The sequence below is a fragment of the Geotrypetes seraphini genome, chromosome 18 (genome assembly GCF_902459505.1).
Source record: "Geotrypetes seraphini chromosome 18, aGeoSer1.1, whole genome shotgun sequence".
NCBI classification, from domain to species: domain Eukaryota; kingdom Metazoa; phylum Chordata; class Amphibia; order Gymnophiona; family Dermophiidae; genus Geotrypetes; species Geotrypetes seraphini.
Genome location: NC_047101.1, coordinates 10,848,478 through 10,871,091, shown reverse-complemented (window position 1 = coordinate 10,871,091; position 22,614 = coordinate 10,848,478). Strand labels below are relative to the sequence as shown.

At 40.5% G+C, this 22,614-nt stretch overlaps 1 protein-coding gene across 1 annotated transcript in view; it reads left to right on the top strand.

The window, feature by feature from the left end:
* Positions 1 to 21,792, top strand: part of SAR1B (secretion associated Ras related GTPase 1B) — a 38,934-nt gene extending 17,142 nt beyond the window's left edge. Inside the window, exons 2-7 of the mRNA XM_033927311.1 lie at positions 3,554 to 3,630; positions 7,221 to 7,340; positions 9,525 to 9,590; positions 13,448 to 13,551; positions 18,351 to 18,482; positions 19,788 to 21,792. Of these exons, the coding sequence (XP_033783202.1) occupies positions 3,573 to 3,630; positions 7,221 to 7,340; positions 9,525 to 9,590; positions 13,448 to 13,551; positions 18,351 to 18,482; positions 19,788 to 19,904 (597 nt within the window). The 5' untranslated portion in view covers positions 3,554 to 3,572 and the 3' untranslated portion in view covers positions 19,905 to 21,792. The remainder of the gene's footprint in view (positions 1 to 3,553; positions 3,631 to 7,220; positions 7,341 to 9,524; positions 9,591 to 13,447; positions 13,552 to 18,350; positions 18,483 to 19,787) is intronic.
* The last annotated feature ends 822 nt before the right edge of the window (positions 21,793 to 22,614 follow it).

The following is a 22,614-nucleotide window of genomic DNA, read 5'->3' as shown; positions in this document are numbered from 1 at the left end:
AGTATGAGGGAAAATCTAGAAGCAATAGATTAGGTTAAGGGTATGTCTGAGGGGTTCCTGTAAGTGTTCTTCATTGTTAGTTGGGTATTTATTTCCAAAGGCAGTATAACAACAAGGTATTTTATATCTCATCTAAACAAATAGCAAAACAGAGGAACTAATTTAAGAAAAAGAGCAGAATAACAAACTAATTTAGGCCTATTCTACCTGCTACCTCAGCTTGGACAGCCCAAATTGACTTCACCACCAAAGATGGATTCAACAGATCAGGTCTTTAAATTAAGATGATGTACTGCAAATAAAGCTGGATATCAAGTTCCACAAGGATGGAGCAAAGAAGAAGGCAGAAATTCAGGTAGAATGTAGTCTAGAACTGTAGACAAGTGATATGATCAATAAATGCTGCCTTATCAGCTGCCCTTTTTAACATTTATTTGTCGTCTCTTTGGTTAGATTCACTAACCTGCCTGATCCGCCGCAGGCTGATGAATTTACAAAAGGTCAGCATGCAAATGGGGGCGATTGGAGGAACGTCCCCCACTGACCACACGGATCGCTAGTGAGTGATCCTGAAGCATGCGCAGACCATCTTCTTTGTCTGTAAATGGTCTGCGCATGCGTACAGAGCTGCGCACTGTGTTTTTTCTTTTTAACTTTGCCAGCCCGTGGTTTTAACCCATTTTAAACCCACGGGTAATATCATGGGCTCCCACTGCGGGGGGGAGGGCAGAAGAGTTGGGACGGCGAGTCAGGGCAGAGAGCTGGGCGGCAAGGCAGGAGAAGTCAGCAGAGAGCAGGAAAGTTCGTGAGCGACTGGTTCCCACCAGTCACTTCTTTTTTTATCGGGCCAGCCCAGTCAGTGCTCCTGAAAAAGTTTAGTGAATCGTGTCCTTCCTACTTCCTCATTTGCATGTGCGGATTGGAATCAGATCAGCCACGAGGTTAGTGAATCGGGTCGGAGTCGCAAACCGATCGGTTCACAATCAGTAAGCTTAGTGAATCTAGCCCTTTGTCAGGAACTTAGAAAATTAGGTATTAATTTTCAGCTGTATGCGGATGATATACAGTTTCTGGTTCCATTTCAGGGATCTTTGTCCAGTGCTGTTTTGCTGCTAGACAATTGTTTGCAGGTGGTTAGAGATTGGATGCTTCAAAATCATCTTAAACTCAATGTGGCAAAAAAAAAAACACCCCACAAAAACAAACAAACCTTAAATCTTTTGTTTTGGATGCAGTAATCAGTTGGATGTTTCCAGTTTGAGATTGTTTTTGATGATGTGAAGATTTCTGTACTTAGCCAATGCAAATATTTAAGTATCATCATTGATTCATCTTTTATCTTTAAGCTTCAAATTAAGGCTGTGGTGTCAAAAGGCTTTTTTAAAGCTATGTTTATTATGAAGATTGATTTTTCTCTCCTGCATTATTGACTCCTATATTTGATTATTGTAATTTGCTCTACCTTGGTTTGCCGAAATATGTAATTCATGTCTTACAACTGGTGCAGAATGCTGCTGCACGAATCATTGTGCATAAGTCCAAATTTGACCACATTATGCCTATTTTGCGTGATTTGCATTGGCTACCTATTTGATCTCGTATTGAATTTAATATGGTGTGTTTTGGGATACTTAAGTATTAAGGGACCCTGGTCTTGTTATGCTGAGTTCTTTGTTACATACCATCCAATATGATCACTACATTCTAAGGGCCAAATGTTGCTTGAAATTTAAATCTGTTAGCCATTCGACACATTGACGCTCTGATATCAATACAAGGCGCTTTCATGTGGAATACATTGCCTGTTGAGTATAGGGGAACGTCATCGTTTTGCAGTTTAGAAAATATATGAAGACAATTTTGTTTAAGAAAGCTTTTCCTTGAAAGTTATTTCTTGATTTTATGATTGTTTTTGCTGTTTGTGATCATATGTTTCAATTTTATTGTGTTATTGTACCCCGTATAGAATTGAAGGACGTTGTGGGTAATAAATTTTTAAATAAATGCGGCATGAGGAATTCATTGAACATCAAAGACTCGACTAGTGACTGAAATCTGCATCTTAAAAGTTATTTGAGAGCCAAGAATAACCCCAATGTATTGAAAATAATTTACAAGTGTGGTAGGAAAGCCATGAAATGGGGAAGAAATTGCTGGATGGATGATCTACCTGTAGTCTTAACTGTATCCATGACATCCTGTTTGTCTGTCTTGCCTATTTAGATTGCAAGCTCTTTCGAGCAGGGCCTGTTTTCTTCTTTTTTGTGACTCTGTGCAGCGCTGCGTGCGTCTGGTAGCGCTATAGAAATAATTAATAGTAGTAGTAGTAGTAGTAGTAGTCTAGATGACTGAAGACTTGTCTGGATTCTGCCGGAAGGTAATATTAAAGCCAAGACAGCATCGCATCCGAGTAGAATGTACATCCTTTGTCAGTATATACATTATCTGCAGATGAATTTGGCTCTCCCATTTTGGAGGGGTGGGGGGGTTGCTTTAATAAGATTCTCAGTTGAATCAAGACGTGATTGCTAGTTCTTGAGGCAAGGGAACCCACTATTAGTACACATTAAGGGTTCAGCAACATGTACCTTGCTGTCTAGTCCCTTTCAAAGCAATCCTCAAATGTTTTTCACCATCGACAGCTTTTCTGTTGAAGTTTGAATAATTAAAGGATCCCATCTTTGTGAATGTTTGTAAGCAGTATTTTATAACACTGCTTATTTTTTTTAGGTGTCATTTTTTTCTGTTCTATAGATTGTGATCCCAGTATTTCTAGTTTATGATCTCTGGATGCACCTCTCAAGGCCCCTTTTTCTAAGCCATGGTAGCGAGTCCTGTGTGGCAAATGTAACGCAGACTAGTCAGTTCATATGGGCTGCGTCACATTTATTTTTTATTTTATTTAATTATTTATATACCACTTATATCCTAAGTGGTTTACATTCAGGTACTTTTATCATATTTCCCTATGTCCCGGCGGGCTCAAACTTTTATCTAGTGTACCTGGGGAAATGAGAGGATTAAGTGATTTGCCCAGGGTCACAAGGAGCAGTGAGGGATTTGAACCCACAACCTCAGGGTGCTAAGGTTCTAGCTCTAACCACTGTGCCACACACTCCCACATTTGTCATACTGGGACTTGCTACCGAGTAAAATAGAAATGGAAAGCGCCTTTGGCGCCATGTTCTGACCACATTGATCACTAGCTGCTCTAATTCAAGTTTTATTAGGATTTTATATACCGCCTATCAAGATTATCTAAGTGGTTTTTACAATCAGGTACTCAAGTATTTTTCCCTATCTGTCCCAGTGGGCTCACAATCTATCTAATGTACCTGGGGCTATGGAGGATTAAGTAACTTGCCCAGGGTCACAAGGAGCAGTATTTAACAATATGGTCCCAGGTGTCTTATAATTCTGGTAATTAAGAATATCCTAGTCTTTTCTATTTGTTAATATCTTTTCTAAAGTGTGCGGGAAAAGGGATTTTTTTTGTAGTCTTATTAGGTGGTGCTAAATGCTAACCTGAAATTCAAATTTTTTTTTCTTTCAGACCCTCCTAAGATTTGGATATGTCCTTCATATTTGATTGGATTTACTGTGGTTTCAGTAATGTTCTACAGTTTTTAGGTAAGTGGCACATGATATATACTTTGAAATCTCAGCTGCTTCTTTTGAATCTGTTCCCTGTTTAGTTATCAGTGGTTCGATGGCTGTGTAAATAAAATTACATGATAAAGAGTCAGTGGGTTAAGCAAAACTAATTAAATGGCACGAAGTTCAGCAATTGCAACACAGTTACTTACGCTGACAGCAAAGTACAGTATACCCCCGCAAAGTCGTGGTCCAGAGTTCGCGGCCCCAGTCATTTGCGGTTTTTCCCTCTGCAATTACAATTAGAAAAATATCCTCCATCTGTTTCTTTGACCTGCGACATCGCTAATCCGCTCTGCCTGACCTGCGATCCGAGCCCGGGTCGGAACCGCAAGTGCCACCGCCTACATCAGCACTCGGAGCATCCGCCACTGCCACCCCTGCAGCCCTCTCCTGCCTCCAATATTCGCATTTTTTTCTCAATTTGCGGTCACTCCTGGAACATAACCCCTGCAAATTTCGGGGCAGTACTGTATTGTAAATGGAATAAAAAGAGCAAAAAGCTGCCCAAAATCCCAGTTTGACATGCTTCATTTGGGAATACCTATGAATTCCCAGGACAGTAAGAGCCTTTGTTGAAGGTGTGTGTTAAATTAGTTTACACACTATACAAGGGAGATAACATCTTCTTTCAACAATGTGAGTATGAGCTTCCATACAAAAGGAAGAAAAAAAGTCTTAAAACAATAAAGCAAAAAAACCCCAAACCTATTATTCCAATAGACCTCTAGCAAATTTTTGATGGGAATGAAAAAGATTTGCATAAAGTATATCTAATAATTAGGCTTAATTTGGCAATCGGAAAAGTCATAAGAACATAAGCAATGCCTCTGCTGGGTCAGACCTGATCTTGCCCAGCAGTCCGCTCACGCGGCGGCCCAACAGGTCCAGGACCTGAGCAGTAATCCTCTATTTATACCCTTCTATTCCCTTTTCCAGCAGGAAAATGTCCAATCCTCTCTTAAATCCCAGTACTGTATTCTGCCCTATAACGTCCTCTGGAAGCGCATTCCAAATGTCCACCACACGTTGGGTAAAGAAGAACTTCCTGGCATTTGTATTGAATCTGTCCTCTTTCAACTTTTCCGAATGCCCTCTTGTTCTTTTATTTTTTGAAAGTTTGAAGAATCTGTCCCTCTCCACTCTCTCCATGCCCCTCATGATTTTATAAGTCTCTATCATATCCCCTCTAAGTCTCCTCGTCTCCAGGAAAAAGAGACCCAGTTTCTCCAATCTCTCAGCGTATGAAAGGTTTTCCATCCCTTTTATCAGACGTGTCGCTCTTCTCTTAATTCTCTCGAGTAACGCCATATCCTTCTTAAGGTATGGCGACCAAAACTGGACGCAGTATTCCAGGTGTGGGCGCACCATCGCCCGATACAGCGGCAGGATAACTTCTTTCGTTCTGTTTGTAATACCCTTCTTGATTATACCTAGCATTCTATTCGCTCTCTTAGCAGCCGCTGCGCACTGACCTGTCCACCATTACCCCCAAGTCCCTCTCTTGGGTACTCTCATTCAATAACATCCCTCCCATCGTATAGTTATACCTCGGGTTTCTGCTTCCCACATGCAATACTTTACATTTCTCAATGTTGAACTTCATTTGCCATTTTGTCACCCATTCCCCTAGTTTGTTCAAGTCTCTTTGCAATTCCTCACAGTCCTCTTTAGTCCGAGCTCCCCTGAATTACACAATCTAAAGTCCAAAACACCATGGATTCCAGTGACCCTTTGATTAGCAAACACACTCCTTAGCTGTTTTATTACAAAGAACATATGCTCGGTGCTAGCTTATATAACTAAACGTTTGCAGGGAAACAGCACAAATGATGCACCAAGAACAGTCTTTTGATGCATAGCAAGGAAAGCCTTAATGGCGTTCTGAGTTTTTGATGTCTTCTGCCCTGTAAATATGAAGCTATATTTTTGAAATACAAGCATTAACCTTATCAGTCTTGCAGAAATGCAAATGATGCCAACCGCAGGGGCCCTGTTGTCCTCTTCCTCCACACCTGGATCTTCTAAGATCATTGTCCAAATTATCTGCTGAACGGTATTGTTGGTCCGTTGACCTAATACGTCATCTTAATAATTGGCAGGAAACAAATATTTTTCAGTGATGGAATAGAACCTTCTAGAACAGAGGTGCCCACACTTTTTTGACTCGTGAGCTACTTTTAAAATGACCAAGTCAAAATGATCTACCAACAATAAAATTAAAAAAAAACACAACACACACTGTACGCATAGAATTGTTAATTATCATTCCTATTCCGGGGATTTTCAAATAGGTCAAAGCAGATGACTCTATGCACTGTCACCTCAATAACAACCATACAAAAATAGACAAATACCCACCCCCTCCCTTTTTACTAAACCACAATAGCAGTTTTTAGCGCAGGAAGCTGCGCTGAATGCCCAGCGCTGCTCTCGACGCTCATAGGCTCCCTGCGCTAAAAACCACTATTGCGGTTTAGTAAAAGGGGACCATATTGTAAAATATAGACAGCAGATATAAATTCAGACACATTTTGATCACTAAATTTAAAATAAAATCATTTTTCCTACCTTGTCTGGTGATTTCATGAGTCTCTGGTTGCACTTTCTTCTTCTGACTGTGCATCCAATCTTTCTTTCAGCCTGTATGCTTCCTCTCCTCCAAACCTCATTCCCTCCCCCAACTTTTTCTTCCTCTCTCCCTGACCTTTCTTTCTTTCTCTCTTCATGCCCCCTTTCGTTTTTTCTGTTTCTCTTCTTTCCTTCTGTTTCCCTGCCTGCCCCCTTTCTTTCTTTCTCCCTGCCCTTCCCCAAGCCACTGCCACTGCGGCTGCCATTGATAGTCTGTATCTGGAGGGAAATATTTCTTGGCAAGGCAGAATCAAGATAAAAAGTTTACAGAAATATAAATCAACAGCACAACCTATCTCCTACTCAGTGCATGGCACCTCCCCTCCTTGGTTGAAAGTACAGTAAAACCTTGGTTTGCGAGCATAATTTGTTCCGAAACCATGCTTGTAATCCAAAACACTCATATATCAAAGTGAATTTCCCCATAAGAAATAATGGAAACTCAGACTATTTGTTCCACAATCCAAAAACATTAATACAAAATACTGTATGTATTTGTATTGCAAGACCTCACTCGTTTAGAACAGTCGCTCACTTGTGATGATGTGATGTGTGTATACTATATGTACTTGTATTGCAAGACATTGCTTGTTTATCAAGTTAAAATTTAATAAAATGTTTTGCAAAACACTTGCAAACCAAATTACTTGCAATCCAAGATTTTACTGTATGTGATACTGAATGATATAGAAAAGTGATCTGCCTCAGCAGATAAACACCACCAGGACACCTGCAGGTGATGTGCAGAATAGTGTGTAAGTATTAACAATGCAGCATTGCCAGTAGCTTATTAGTCAAGTGCCAAGTTTCAAATTCTGTTTTAGCTCTAAAGCCTTGACTAGTCTTAAGGTGCCCTGGACTGTTCCCCTTTTTCCATAGACCTAAATCTGCAATCCCTGTATTTGTTTACCAAAATGTATTTTATTTCTTTTTAGGATTGTATAAGAAGTCAGGTAAATTAGTATTTCTGGGATTGGATAATGCTGGAAAGACCACGCTGCTACACATGTTAAAAGATGACAGATTGGGACAGCATGTTCCCACATTACATCCCAGTAAGTAAAGTCTTTTGCCTTTATAACAATTGTGGTATTGCACTGTCCAAATGTAGTTCTGTGTGTAAGCCTTTCTGCAGTCAGGGGTTTGGAAGTTTAAGGACTTCCATGAAAGGACATTTTCTTTTTTAGGAAGAAGCTATCTTAGCCATTCAGTCAAATGTCAAATTTCACTTTCTCCATCTCCCAAAACTGTTGGCCTTAAGATACCCAGTCTACTCTCTTTATTTCTGGAAGAAAAAATCATTAAATGAATGGTAGTAAGAGGTTAATTTAAGAATAAAAGGTGCCTTTGGAGCAGAAATCCTTATGAAAAACTCACTATAATCAGTTGGTTGTTACCTTGCTCCTCCCCCAGGTTTGGTGGGAACTAGAAATGGGATCTTGTGCTGTGATCTTTCATTTTCCTGTACATTTGCCCCTGTTCTAGATCCCTACCTTGGAGAGGTTTATATAATTCCATCCAATAGGCATCACCACTGTGCAGTGACTTTACCCAGGGACAGTGTGTGCATCACCCAGCAGCAGCAGCTCCTGTCCTACCATGCCAGGTCTTCCTCCATAACAGTGCATTGCCACTAGGGCATCTTTTCACTCTAAAAAGCTTTCTATAAGGACTGAATAACTTTTCAGTTTTCTTCAATAAAAGCACCTTTGGTGCCAGGTATGTTTATCCCAGACACCATAACTTCTGTAGCCTTTATCCATGTTCTATGATTATAGAGAGGAAACGCACATTGGGAGAGATTCTGTGACAACTGGCTCTTGTAACCAGAATGTCTAGAATTAACAGCCAGTTGAAAATCGATTCCTATAGTGTCAACACTGTATTCTGGTGAGCTATCTGCACTTTCATTGTGTTAACACAAAACATTCTACCCCATAATAGCACTGGACCTGGCTACTTAAGTTTCAAGTTTTATTATGTTTGATATAATGCTTATTGAAGCCTACCTAAGCAGTTTTCATACAAATTTTACAAAAATATACAAAAAAAAAAAAATAGGGGAGATGCAAAACGCTTGTTATGTTTAAATGATTTTTATTATTCTAGCAGTAAGAAGCAAATACAAACAGTAGTACCATTCAGGAAATAACATTTTCAACAATATAATCAGTTCCCCTCCCATCCCCCCCCTCCCCAAGAATCCATGGCCAGTCCAACAGCTGAGAGTGGGAATAAAATCTTAAAGATTCAAAAGTCTACTGCGAGCACGCGGTGTGAGGTCCTGCCAGAAGTGCTCCCACACCTGACAAAATTTGCGACCCGGGCCAAGAGTCAAGTCTCCCACCATGCGTCTCTCCAGTGTTGCGTGCACTATCATTAGGGATCTCCATGGTGCATATGACGGGGGATCACGGGAGAGCCAGTTGGTGAGGATGGCTTTTTTTCCCATCAAAAGGGCTCTGGAGATAAATGCTGACATTCCCCTGGGTTTGGGCGAAGCTATATTATAAAATCCAAATAACGCCCTCGGTTGCGGAAGCCATCGCCTTCCCCAAAGCGATGTGGTATATAGGCCCAGATGTCTCCAAAACTGTTGGATTGCGGGACAGGCCCAAAACATGTGATCAAAACCCTTGTTAAAAACAATGGACAGATGTACTTGACACAAAAGGAAAGGGGTAAGGAGCAGCCCAGGAGGGAGAGAAGAGAACATATTTTTAGATGAAAGTGTCATAATTTTAGATAACAAAAGAGTCTTTGAAAAGGAAAGCTTTAAGACCTGATTTAAACTTTGAGACACAACATTCCTGTCATGCCCACAGCATCTGCCTACCTGTGTTAAGTTGCTAGTGTGACATTTGTACTGCACTGACTGGCTTTGTTAGCAGTAGCTGTTTAGCGCAGGTGTGTTAGAACAATTTAATATCGATAGTGAGCAAAAAGCTTCTGCATATTCCAGGGGGAGGGGAGGGACAGTAAGCATGTCATCAGATTTAGAAAACAGAATAAAAATATCAAATTGTATTTCTGTTCAAGGAACACAGACATTTTCCAGCCAATACACTAAGGGCTCCTTTTACTAAGCTGCGTTAGGGTTTTAACACTTGGAATAGCGCGCGCTAGACGCTAACATTGAGCTGGCGTTAGTTCTAGTCGCATAGTGCGTAGTAAAAGGAGCCCTAAAGCAATCTACAGGTGTAAATTTGATAAAGAAATATATTTGTTTTTCATTCTAGCCTCAGAAGAGCTGACAATTGCTGGTATGACTTTTACTACTTTTGATCTGGGTGGACATGCCCAAGGTAAGGAATATTTTTTTTTATGTGAAACATACAGTGAAATAGAAAATGTGTTTGCCTTAAATTAGGCAGGCTGTTCCTTGGGCACCATGCTGGATTTCAGGATAAGCAATTCAACTTTTGTAATACTGTGGAAACTTAAATTTGGTGATTGGTGATACCTGAATGTGCTGCTGTCCCTCATGCCCCCTTTCTTGCGGACCAATTTTGTGTCAGTCAAGCTTGCCTTTGCGTTCTGTCTGCTGTGGCATCAGTAAGGGCACAATAACAGAAAATGTGTAGTGTTTAACTATTGAGCAAAAATGATTTGAGTACAGTTTTGAAATGACAGTCCCTCCTTTATAAAACCCCTGCCTTCATTCATAGACTCTTGATTCCTTACACTCCAGCAAGATTACTTAGGTCGAACGACCAACATTTATTAAGTGTTCCCTCTCTCAAAAACATTAATACACAGCGTCAATTTATCTTCTTCGTCACAGCTCCCCAAACGTGGAATTCCCTCCCCATTTATTTAAGGGAACCTTGACAGATTCAAGATTGACAGATTCAAGAGCAAGTTAAAATGCTTTCTTTTTAAAGATGCATTTGACTGCTAGAAAGCTAGATTAGGAGCCTCTAATGAATTTTATTTTAAGTTTACCGCTTTTACCCTTCCTGTTGGGGTTTTTTTTTTGTCTTATTTTACTATCAACAATTTGTATTTCTCAGTTTTTTTCCCTTTTATTTGGTATATTCTGTCTGGTTAGTCATAATTGTTTATTTTGTCCCCCCCCCCCCTGAAATTTGTAATTTTACTTTTTGTGCATCGCTTAGAATTTTGAATAAGCGATTAATCAAATTTTTAATAAATTTGAAACTTGATCTTAAAGTAATCTCTGTAAACCTGTGCTGCTCCTCCGAGCTACCTAAACTCTCATTTTAATCTGAGTTATACAAACAAGAGTTCTCGACGATTACATCTGTTCGCCTATCCCTCAGTTAAATTTTGCCAGTATAAAAGGTTTTGTGAAAGAATCTTTGCCTTTCAGGCAGCCAAATTAAATTTTTGGCTTGATCGGTGTGTGTTATAGAAGCCTCTTACCTGGATTTTAGAATACAGATACAAACTCAATTATTTAATAGGCTAGGGCCTTAACACTTTTTTTATATTTTTATCTTGCTATGTAAAATTCTCTGCATTTTTTATACTGCATATATTTTATAATTTATGTATTTCTTCTATTAGTTGCTTTCAAATTTCTGTCTTTTAAATAACTTGTACTGTTTGTATCTTATCCAATTGTTGTGAACCGCTTAGAACTCCCGGGTATGGCGGTATATAAAAAACCGCTTAGAACTCCCGGGTATGGCGATATATAAAAACACATTTATTATTATTATTATTATTATTAGTCTACTGAGCCCATCAGAGGAGGGGGAGAAAGGGAATGGGATTTGATATATTGCCTTTCAGTGGTGCAATTGGAGGTTTTTACAGGTATTTATTTTGTATCTTGGGCAAGGGAGGGTTAAGCATCAATGTGTGAAGCAGCTGCAAAAGTTCAGATCAGGGGATCCATCTCGGAAGATCCAGGAGCAGGACCTGCTTGCCTGGAATTCATTCCACTAACTTTACGAGGGACTACTGAAAAGTTCTCAGTCTATCCAACTTCCTAAATTCTGATTGCTATTTTGCCACTGTAGCTGAAAAAAGTGCTTTTCTTTTGCAATATGCCAGTTTGCAAAATCATAATGCTGTGTTTTGACATTGCTGTCACTAAAATAGTCTATAGTACCTGAAGATTGGAGGGTGGCCAATGTTATGCAGATTTTCTTTTTAAAGGGTTCCTGGGGAGATCTGGAAAATTACTGACTGGTAAGCCTGACTTCAGTTCCGGGCAAAATGGTAGAAATAATTATAAAAAATAAAATTGTGGAGATTTTGAGACCGAAGATGCAGCAAGGTCTAGAAGGCCTAAAATTGACCTCAACTCCTGAAATTGACAATATCCATGACCTGATTTTGGCAAGAATCAGCTAAAACAATTGCTGAGACACTACAGATATCTAGGGAACGTATTGGATGTATAATTTACGAGCAGCTGGGTATACAGAAGCTGTTGGACAAATGGGTGTCCAAATGTTTAAATGCTGATGAGAAATGACGTCGAGTGGCTACTTCCAAGTTGATTTTGCAGCATTTTCAGCAAGCTGGTGTTAACATTTTGGAACGACTAGTTAATTGTTGATGAAGCATGGTTACACCACTATGATTCTGAGACAAAGCAATAGTCCATGCAGTGGCTGTACACAGGTTCTCCAAGGCCAAGGAAATTCAAGACCCAAAAAGTTGGCAGGATAGGTCATGGCCACAGTGTTTTGGGATCAGGAAGGTGTTGCAATGATTATCTTTTAAGGGACCAAACTGTTAATGCAGAATACTATTGTAACTTGCTGTGCCAATTAAAGAAGGCATTGAAAAAAAGAAGAGAGAAACTGCACATAGGAGTTCTATTTTTGCAAGACAATGTACCTGCTCACAAGGCTGGCAAAATGATTAATGTTTTAATGCAGATGGGGTTTCATCCACTGTACTCACCAGATCTTGCTCTCTGACTATTTTCTGTTTCCAAACCTTAAAAAGAGTTTTTGAAAGGGCAACCATTTTCGAGTGATTTGGAGGTGATTGCAGCAGCGGAGCAGTATTTCAGTGACCAGAACATTTTTTTTGGAAGGGTTACAGAAACTTCCGACATGATGTGCCAAGTGTGTTGAACTTAGGGGTGAATAGGTAGAATAACTTTTAAGTTTCTTGGCTCCACATCATTCCCTGAGAACTTTTCAGCACCCCCTCATAAGCAAGCCCAAAATAATCAGTATTGATGATGGAGCAGTACAAATAAAAAAAAGTTCCAAAATCAAGATTCCAAGTAATTTTGAGAAGGCAAAGTTTTTCAATCGCCATTTTGCCTTCAAGGCACATAAGCATGGCTGAAAAACTGCTCTACTTTTACTCGACAGATAGTGATGGTTTGAAGATATAACCCATTTTATTTCTGTGAAAAGAGCAAGGTCAAAACAAATGTGCGAAGAACTTTTTTAAACAGCCTGCCAAGCCCATACAGCATCTACAATTCTTTGTTTCTCCAATTAAACTAAATAAACTTGATGCTTTGAAGCAAGAGCTGCCTCACCATAGCACATACAGAGGAGCTGGTGCTAGCAAATGCTTCAATGACACAGCAAGCTTCTCAGATATCACAAAGTGAAGGATATCTTTTCGTTTTTTAGCTAATTAAAAGTGTTAAGCCAAAGCTTTGCCTGGATAGTGGGTGGGGCAATGCTGGAAATTCTTATGGTATCTTGAAACGGTTTCATTTAAGTCTGACCTCAAGTGTATTTGTAATAGTTCTTAATATCAAACGTCTCCTTTCACCTACACAAGATACAAAGGTAATTTGCTAATAGGTCAGTTAGTATAATCTGAACATAATATGCTGATCATGTTGGTTCATTTGAAAGTACATGCACAAAGGTCAACAATTGAACTAACTTAATACGTTGCTTGTCTGATTTTTGAGAACCTGCACTCCGTCCCTCAGCTTTGAGCATATGACAAACTGTCCCTACCAGTGTTCCCTCCAAGGTACAGCATACACAACCACACGCTGTTCTTAATGTGGCCATGTATCATTCCTGAATCTGCTGCAGGAGAAGTGGAGGAGTCTATGTCTTTGGGAATATTGCTCAGTGAAATCAAATGAAGCTGTGGCCGCGTTCTTAAATATGAGTTGTACTTAAGTCGGGTGTTTGCCTGTACTGTAAATTTTTCCAACGCCTGGCCTTCATTGATACGAGTCTTTTCTGTTTTTCATAAGCTCGTAGAGTGTGGAAAAACTACCTCCCAGCCATCAATGGTATTGTGTTCCTGGTGGATTGTGCAGATCATATAAGACTGGCAGAATCGAAAGTAGAACTTGATGTGAGTAAATGAATTAGGATTCCTCTAATACTGTTTTAATTTAGGGATATGTATTAATGAGGAGAACAAACAACCCGTTCCAAGAGAGGCACGTGCATGGCTTGCTTGCTTTTCCCTACATCTGGATCTCACTGCTACAAGCTCATGCTTTCTCTTGTTGCCTGCCCTGTAACTTTTGAAACATCATTTGTTTCCCATTGTACTGTTCCTGCTCGCCACCATTTAGTCTCTGAGAACCTTAACCTGTTCATAAGATATGCATGTATTACCCATACATTTGTATGCCACTTAGAAGTTTGATAAGCGAGATAACAAATTTTAAAGAAACTTGCCCGAGGTCACAAGGAGCAACGTGGGTTTGACCCACAACCTCAGGGTGCTGAGGCTGTAGCTTTAACCACTGTCTACACATTCTTCCTCTTACAGTTGGATAAATTGCTTCTTATGAAATGTTTCACAAGACTCTTAAGACAGAACTGTTTCAGACATTTTTAACTTGGATTTTATCACTGTTCTAGTAACTTTGACATTGTATATTCTTTGGTTTCTATAAATTGTTTTGGACCCAGTTCTGGGATAACAACAGTATATAAAACTCAGATTAGATTTATCCTATCCATTATGTAACTGCCTTTACATTAGTCTTCAGCTGCTTCTCTTGCTTAGGTTTTTGAGAGGCTTTCCTTTCTTCCTGTTTAAATAGCAATTTCTCACAGTTAAATAATTTTCTTCTTCCTCTATTACTTATGTTAACTTGCATGATGTCCTCCTGTAGTCTGATCTCCATTTACTTTGTACTGTTCAGCATAGGCAGATGAAAATTAATTATTTGTTGGGTCCATTACTGCAGGTGTAGGCCCCCTGTTAGCCTCTCGTTTTATCACCAGACATCGGGGCAAATTTTTTGAAATAACGTTCAAATCAGAACTGAGACATCCAAGTTGGACTGCATCAACATAAAAATAAGAATTGCCAGACTGGTACAGACCGAAGGTCCATTAAGCCCAGTGTCCTGTTTCCAACAGTGGCCAACCCAGGTCCCAAGCACCTAGAAGAAACCCAAATAGAGCAACATTCCAGGGCTGAGATTGTGATGTCATAATGCCTCATTCCACCAATGCCTAAGAGCCAACTTCATCAGTGATGTCACAGTGGCTCAATTGTCCAATACTTGGCTCACATAACATAAGAGCTGTTGTACTGGTACAGACCGAAGGTCCATCAAGCCCAGTATCCTGTTTCCAATAGTGGCCAACCCAGGTCCCAAGTACCTAGCTAGATCCCAAGTAGTAAAACAGATTTTATGCTGCTTATCCTAGGAATTAGCAGTGGATTTGCCCAAGTCGTCTCAATAATGGCCTATGGACTTCCCTTTTAGGAAATTATCCAAACCTTTTTAAAACCCGCTAAGCTATCTGATTTCACCACATGCTCTGGCAACAAAATCCAGAGTTTAATTACACATTGTGTGAACAAAATATTTTCTCCGATTTGTTTTAAATCTACTACTTAGTAGCTTCATTGCATGTTCCCTAGCCCTAGTATTTTTGGAAAGATTCACATCTCCGCTTTCTACTCCACTCATTATTTTATAGACCTCTATCATATCACCCCCTGAGCTTCTCTTATCCAAGCTGAAGAGTCCTAACCACTTTAGCCTTTCCTCACAGGGCATTCGTCCCATTATTTTTGTCGCCCTTCTCTGTAACTTTTCTAATTCCGCTATATCTTTTTTGAGATATGGCAACCAGAATTGCCAGAGTATTTGAGGTGTGGCCATACCATAGAGCAATACAAGGGCATTATAACATTTTCATCTTTGTTTTCCTGATAATTCCTGACATTCTATTTGTTTTCTTAGCTGCTGCCACACATTGAGCTGAGGGTTTCAACGTATCCTCAACGATAATTTTCCTGGGCAGTGACTCCTAACGTGGAACCCTACATCAAGTAGCTATAGTTTGGATTCCTCTTTCCCACATGCATCCCTTTGCACTTGCTCACATTAAACACCATCTGCCATTTTGACACCCAGTCTTCCAGTCTCACAAAGTCCTCTTGCAATTTTTCACAAAGCTCTTGTGATTTTACAACTTTGTGTCATCAACAAATTTAATTATCTCACTAGTTATTCCCATCTCTAGATCATTGATAAATATTTAATATGTTAGAAAAGATTTGCCCGTATAGAACCCATTTTTGGCAATGAGCAGCAGCACCTACTTTTTCAATGTTTTAAATATCAGTGGAGATAGCTAGGTGACACACTTACACATGTATGTTTGGTGGGGTTTTTTTAATCATCTTTACTCAGTTCCAAACAGAAAAGAATGACATTACAATAACAAGCCAAACGGGGCAACAAACCAGGCCGAAAAACAGAAAAAGGTTAAACTGAGGCCCCCAACTCCTGGAACAATGGCATAGAACTGAGAATTATTTGTTTTAAACCAGCAAACTAGACTCCCATCTCTCCACCCATCCCTTCTGTGCCAGGGGAGCTTCATACAATAGACAACTGCTGACTAAAAGAATAGCAAAGAGTCCACACCACACATCATAAGTTCAAGAGTCGATTATGGGCTACAGCTGTCAGCGTAGCCCAGAAGGGTTCCCAGATAGCAATAAAGCGGCGTCCTCTTGGAGAGTCTATCTGTGACCAATCTCCATTCCATAGCAGCTTGCGTGATCAGGGAATGCCATTGCGGTATTGATGGTGACACTGCTGAGATCCAGTGTTGCAATATACAGTGCTTCCCCAGTGCAGTGGCTTAATGAAGACATTCTTGAAGCCCTCCCGGGCGAGGGGGCACAATACGATAAATGTTTGGTATTTTTAAGAAACTAGATGTATGTGTGGACACTTAGATATGTAAATGTCTTGTCATTTTGGAAACCTAGTCATCTGTATTCTCCCAGTTAGGTACAGAGCCTGAAATCGGCACCTGTGGGGGAGATGGATAAAGGGATGTACACCACACTGATGTTGCAACAAAGAGCGATTTTATATAAACGCTAATATACATAAAAGAGGCAACTTCCCCTAAACAATGCTGTAGAGCAATTTTGCAAAATCTGAACATGCTCAGGAGCAAGTTTACCGTATTTTCACACATATAACGCGCGCGTTATACACGATTTTACAAACCGAGTATAACCATGCGCGTTATATTCGTGAGCGCATTGTACACATTTTTTTTTTTACATAGTTCCTCCCCCCCCCCAACGTCCGATTCACCCCGCAGGACCGCTCGCACCCCCACCCCGACGTCAGAGAAAGGGCGGGACCGCCGGAAGAGGAAGCAGCGCAGATGCAGGGCTCAGAGAAGGGGCGGGCACGCCAGCAGAGAAAGTAGCAGGACAACCATAGGCAGCTTCTCCATGATGGGGGGGGGGGTGGGGAGGCTGTGGGGGTGCGAGCGGTCCTTCGGGGTGGGGGTGCGAGTGCGAGCGGTCCTTCGGGGTGGGGGTACGAGCGGTCCTGCGGGGGGGGGGTGAATCGGACGTCAGGGGGAGGCATCAGGCTTTCAGGGTGGGGACAGGACTTCAAGGGGGAGAGGAGAGTTGGGGCGGCATGCGCGGTATATAAAAATTTCTTTACATAAATTACAGTTTCCCGTGCACTATACCCGTGTGCGCGTTTTACACGGGTGCGCGGTATATGAGTGAAAATACGGTAAATGCCAGCATTGATCATGGTCCTCGCCTTAACACAAGCTTGGAAACAGCCCTCCCTGCTCTCCATAGTTCAGATAACACAAAAAATGGACTTTATTTTCACATGCCAACATTGACAGCTAAACTTCATAAAATCTGGGATGCTTGTGAGCTTGAGAGCCTCCACCATGGAGGTTTTGTCATCGCTATGCATTCTTTTAAGCATCTGGTACTACCGCTATACATCATGATGGTACATTGATATCTGGACCTCACTTCATACCTTGGGTATAGGGTTAAAGAAGGGTAGGTGGGTCTTGGAGGGGATGTTGTTACTGTTGTTATGCTTGTTTTTATTCCATAAGAATAAGTTAAAAGAAAAATCATGGTGCTCAGGAGGCTGGGACTGTTTACCCTTGAGAAGAGAAGACTGAGAGGGGATTTGATAGAGACCTTTAAAATATTAAAAGGATTTGATAAAATAGACCAGGAGGCACCATTGCTGAAATATTCAGAGGTGACACGGACAAGAGGTCATAGCCTGAAACTGAGTGGCAGCAGGTTTAGGACAAACGTCAGGAAATTCTGTTTCACACAGCGTGTGGTGGGTGCTTGGAATGCGCTCCCGGAGGAGGTTGTGGCAGAGACTACTGTACTGGGGTTCAAGAGCAAGTTGGATGCACACCTTCTTGCATATCATATTGAGGGATACGGTAATTCCGGGTCTCCAAAAAGGAGTACCTAAATGGGCCACCGCGTGTGCGGATCACCGGACAAGATGGACCTCGGTCTGATCCGGTGAGGGCGTTTCTTATGTTCTTAAATATGCATATTCCCCTTCTGAAATGGGGAATGTATGTTTATATCTTTGTCCCACCTGAACCTTGCCCAAAACTGCACATATTCACAATTTACATGTATAAATCCCAACTTTCTAAAATCAGGTTTTCTACGTTCATTAGATATGCAAGTGTAAATGCTGGTATTTACACCTGCATTTTGTGAATAGGGCTTCTAAAATAACCAGCTTTTAATTTTTTCTAGCTTGAATCCTTTTTCTTTTTTTTTTCCCCCTTCAAAGGTGCAGAGTGTGGAAATGCCACATTTCTGTTGCTGATGAAATTCTTTGTGTTCCCTTATAGGCACTAATGACAGACGAAACAATTGCTAACGTGCCTATCCTAGTTCTTGGCAATAAAATCGACAGACCAGAAGCCATCAGTGAAGAGAAGTTAAGGGAGATGTTTGGACTCTATGGCCAGACGACGGGAAAGGTAAATTAGTGCATCGTTCTTCATTCCCTCCAGTGCTTCTGAATTATTTTAGAATTCTGCTTTGCCAAGTCTTCAAACTGTATTTTTAGTTTCAATTTTATTGCACTTTTAATTTGGCTACCTTAATTTCCTCCAGTCCTCAAACAATACATTTCTCTTTTTTATTGTTCCATTAGTCTGGAGCCATTTAAACTCATTACTTTTAATATTAAGTATGTCTGTAATGCTTTAGAATTTGTTTTATACATACATAAAAAAATGTGGCTGAAAATAGTGTCTATTGCTTTTCTCCTATCTGGATAGTAATGGTATTAAGCACCTCCTTGGATAAGCAACGTGTAGGCTTGCCAGATAGCAGATCTAAACATAGACAGTGACAACAGCAAAAGCAACATTCAATCTGTGTATTCAGTTCCACAAACCAAGTAGTTAGCAGTTCTGAGTCTATAGATAAAGTTAAACCCTAGTGTTTCTTAAGCCGGTGATGGTGCATAGAAACATAGAAAGATGACGGCAGAAAAGGGCTATAGCCCATCAAGTCTGCCCACTCTACTGATCCCCCCCATTAAGTCTGAGTGCTAATGTCCTGGTTCCTTTTCTCAACCCTCGTAAGGATCCCACGTGGATGTCCCATTTATTCTTAAAGTCAAGCACGCTGGTGGCCTTGATCACCTGCACTGGAAGCTTGTTCCAGTGATCTACTACTCTTTCTGTGAAGAAATACTTCCTGGTGTCACCATTAAATTTCCCTCCTCTGAGTTTGAGCGGGTGTCCCCTTGTGACCGAGGGTCCTTTGAGAAAGAAGATGTCGTCTTCCCCCTCGACACGTCCTGTGATGTATTTAAATGTCTCAATCATGTTCCCCCTTTCCCTGCGTTCCTCTAGAGCAGGGGTGTCCAATGTCAGTCCTCGAGGGCCGCAATCCAGTCGGGTTTTCAGGATTTCCCCAATGAATATGCATGAGATCTATGTGCATGCACTGCTTTCAATGCATATTCATTGGGGAAATCCTGAAAATCCGACTGGACTGCGGCCCTCGAGGACCGACATTGGACACCCCTGCTCTAGAGTGTAGAGCTGCAATTTGTTTAGTCTTTCTTCAGGCTAAACATTTCCCCTCCCCCCCCCATTGCATAGCCCCCCAAAGGTGTGCCCAAAAGACCAAAGCTGGCTTAAGCTGGTCTTGGGCACAGGTGTGTTCTGCATATAAAACAATTTTTAATATTTTTCTTCATAAGTTATGAGTTTGTAAAAGGTTATTTTGTAAAATTTGCTGGGACTTATTTGGTCTCTTTCAATTTCTAGGGAAACATCTCACTAAAGGAGCTAAATGCCAGACCCCTGGAAGTCTTCATGTGCAGCGTGCTAAAGAGAGAAGGCTATGGAGAAGGTTTCCGCTGGCTCTCACAATACATTGACTAATGCCAAAATTGCATTGGTGCATTCTGTTGGGAATATTAAGTCCACTCAGTTATTTGATAACTCAGCGTGCATAACTTGAACTCGTTTGACTTTTGTTTGTTAAATATTTGGTTCTAAAAGCTCTTTTTTTTTTCTTTTTTTTTTTTTTAAGAATATTGATATATCAACTGTGCTAAATTTTTAAGTATGGGATCTAAAACCAATTTCAAGAAAGTTTGCATTTGAAAACATGATCTCTGTAATCCCATCGCATGATTTCTAGTTTCTCCCAACTTATTCATGGTAGCAGCCCTACAGTTTATGGACAGAGTGACTTTCCAGTACCATATCTTTTGAATGCACTTTTTAACAGGGAAAGGTACAGGCGTGTGAACGGTATTGAATGATCATCGTGTAAAATTTTTTATGTACTTTTTTGAAACTGGTTTAATAAACTTAGACTATGTAACCACCTATCTTATGAAACCGCAACTAATTAGCTCATTGGTAATTGCATGATGCCTTACAATTTCCAAACGTAACCCTTCTTATGCAACGTCATGCAATAAAACAGAATTAATTTTTGGCATATTTAACCGGAAGGTGCTTTTGTTTCAGTGTGTAAACCATTGAGGGGTGCCCTCTGAAAGTTTTGGCCTGCAGTATGGTTTGTTAAGACAGAGATTGACTAGCTGTTCTTTAGACTGGTAGAAACACTTCTAAACACTGGTTTGTACATCTGCTAACAAGAGTTCAGGTAGATAGGCTACTACTGTGCTCACCTATGCTAGGAAATAATACAATACAACTTCTTATATCTCGCAATTTTCAACAAGGAATCATTGTGGTTTACAGCAAGATGAGTTACATTTGTGATATAGTGTTAGAAATAAGCGAGTTTAACATTGCCAGGTTTGGGGATGAAGAGGACTGGGAAGAGTTGAGACTACTGGTGGAAGAGATATGTCTTTATTCTTTTCCTGAAAAGGCAGTGTGTGGGGAGTTGTCACAGATAAGCAGGTAGACTGTTCCAGATATGTGGTCCTAGGAACTTGAAGGTGGAGTTAGACATCCTCTTCCGACGTACTCCTTGAGAGGAAGGAAACAGTATCTTAAATCACTGAATGGTCCTTGAATTAAGGAAGGTGTGTGAGACCGTAAAGCTGGCCACTTGTCTGCTGGAGTTTTCTCTGAAGATGGCCTTGTGAATCATACAGGCTAACTTGTAGTGAATTATTTTATTTCACAAGGAGCCAGTGTAGTTTGAGTAGCAATGGCCTAGCCCTCAGAACGGTGGGATTGGAAGATCAGCCTTGCCACTGAATCAAATAGTGCTGTGGACTTTTTTCTCTATCTATACACCGGGTGGTTCTGAAATGCTGTCCTCAAGAACCCTCGGCAGGTTCTAATTTTTCTGTACTAATAACTAGATTTGAGTATCTTTCAGGAATATTATTTGGTATCTTGAAAACAAGACCAGTTGGTAGCAAAGGAGCTGGGATTTGAGGACTGGATTTAGGGTCCGGAGGTCTACGTGATTCAAGTTCTCTTCAAGAAACATAAATTGTGTCTTGTTTGATCCAGTTTATAAATAAGCAGTGTCCTTTAGGGCTTACTGTGGCTTTCGCTTATAGTGCAGTCAGGGCATATCTATGTATTGGGATGTGTTCTTTGTGTGTGTTTGTGGGGGGGTTGTGTTCTAGAATGAATTCAGATGTTGGCCTTGAGTCACTGTACCTATGAGGGATATGTTCAGTTTTAAAAATACCAGCGCCTTTGTCGTTTTGAATCTGTCTGTCTGATAAACCACAACTGCAGCCATATTATGGGCTGAAAAGCTGTACTAGGTAAATTGCTGTTGCATTTGGTTCTAATCTTAGACGTGAATAAATGTGTACTTTTTTCTGTATATAATCTCCCCAGGGTTCTTGCTACAGTATCCTATTGTAGATCTCTGCTAAGGGGGCTGAGCTTTTTCAAATCAGATGATCCGAATGGATACCAGAGCACCCTAAGGCCAGGGTAGCTGTCCCTAATTGGCATCTTCCTCAGAAATCTCAGAATCAACTGCAGTACCGCAATTCCATCTGTCTGAAAAATCTCTCATTTGGTGACTCAGCAGGTGAAAAGCTGTATCCTACATCCCAGTCGTCTATTCTCCCAGCAGTGCATTACTAGACACAAGACAATTTATACAAAGAAATATTACCAAAATAAGCTTAGATTTCTGTTTATCAAGTCTAAAAGCACAGTTAACTTTAAACCTGTGTAAAAATGATAAGGGTGGGAGGGGGGGGCAGCAAATGTCAAATCACAATAACACTAATGGCCCTTTAGAAAAAGGAGTAAGCGTATTTTTGTAAACATACATTTTGCATTTTAGATTACTTTTCACACAGTATTTTATACTAGACTTGCATCACAAAGTCACAGCAGATGCAGAGCCATTTGTGAGCCTGGTTCACTTGGGCAGTGTCACTGAGGACAAAATTAGATGGGTAAAGCAATTGTCTTTAACGAGCAGTAGGTATCTTAGTCATCGTTTTGATCTGGATGCTGGGGGTGGAAACGTGAACCATGAGGAAATGCGCAATTTAAAATACTGAGTTCTTTTGCCAAACTAGGTAATGCGTTCTGTTGTTGATGGATGAAAGAATAAATGTAACCTTTCTGTTTGTTAACTTTCTGGTGCTGATCTGGCGTCTTTATTGCTGCTGCCAATACTGGCCAA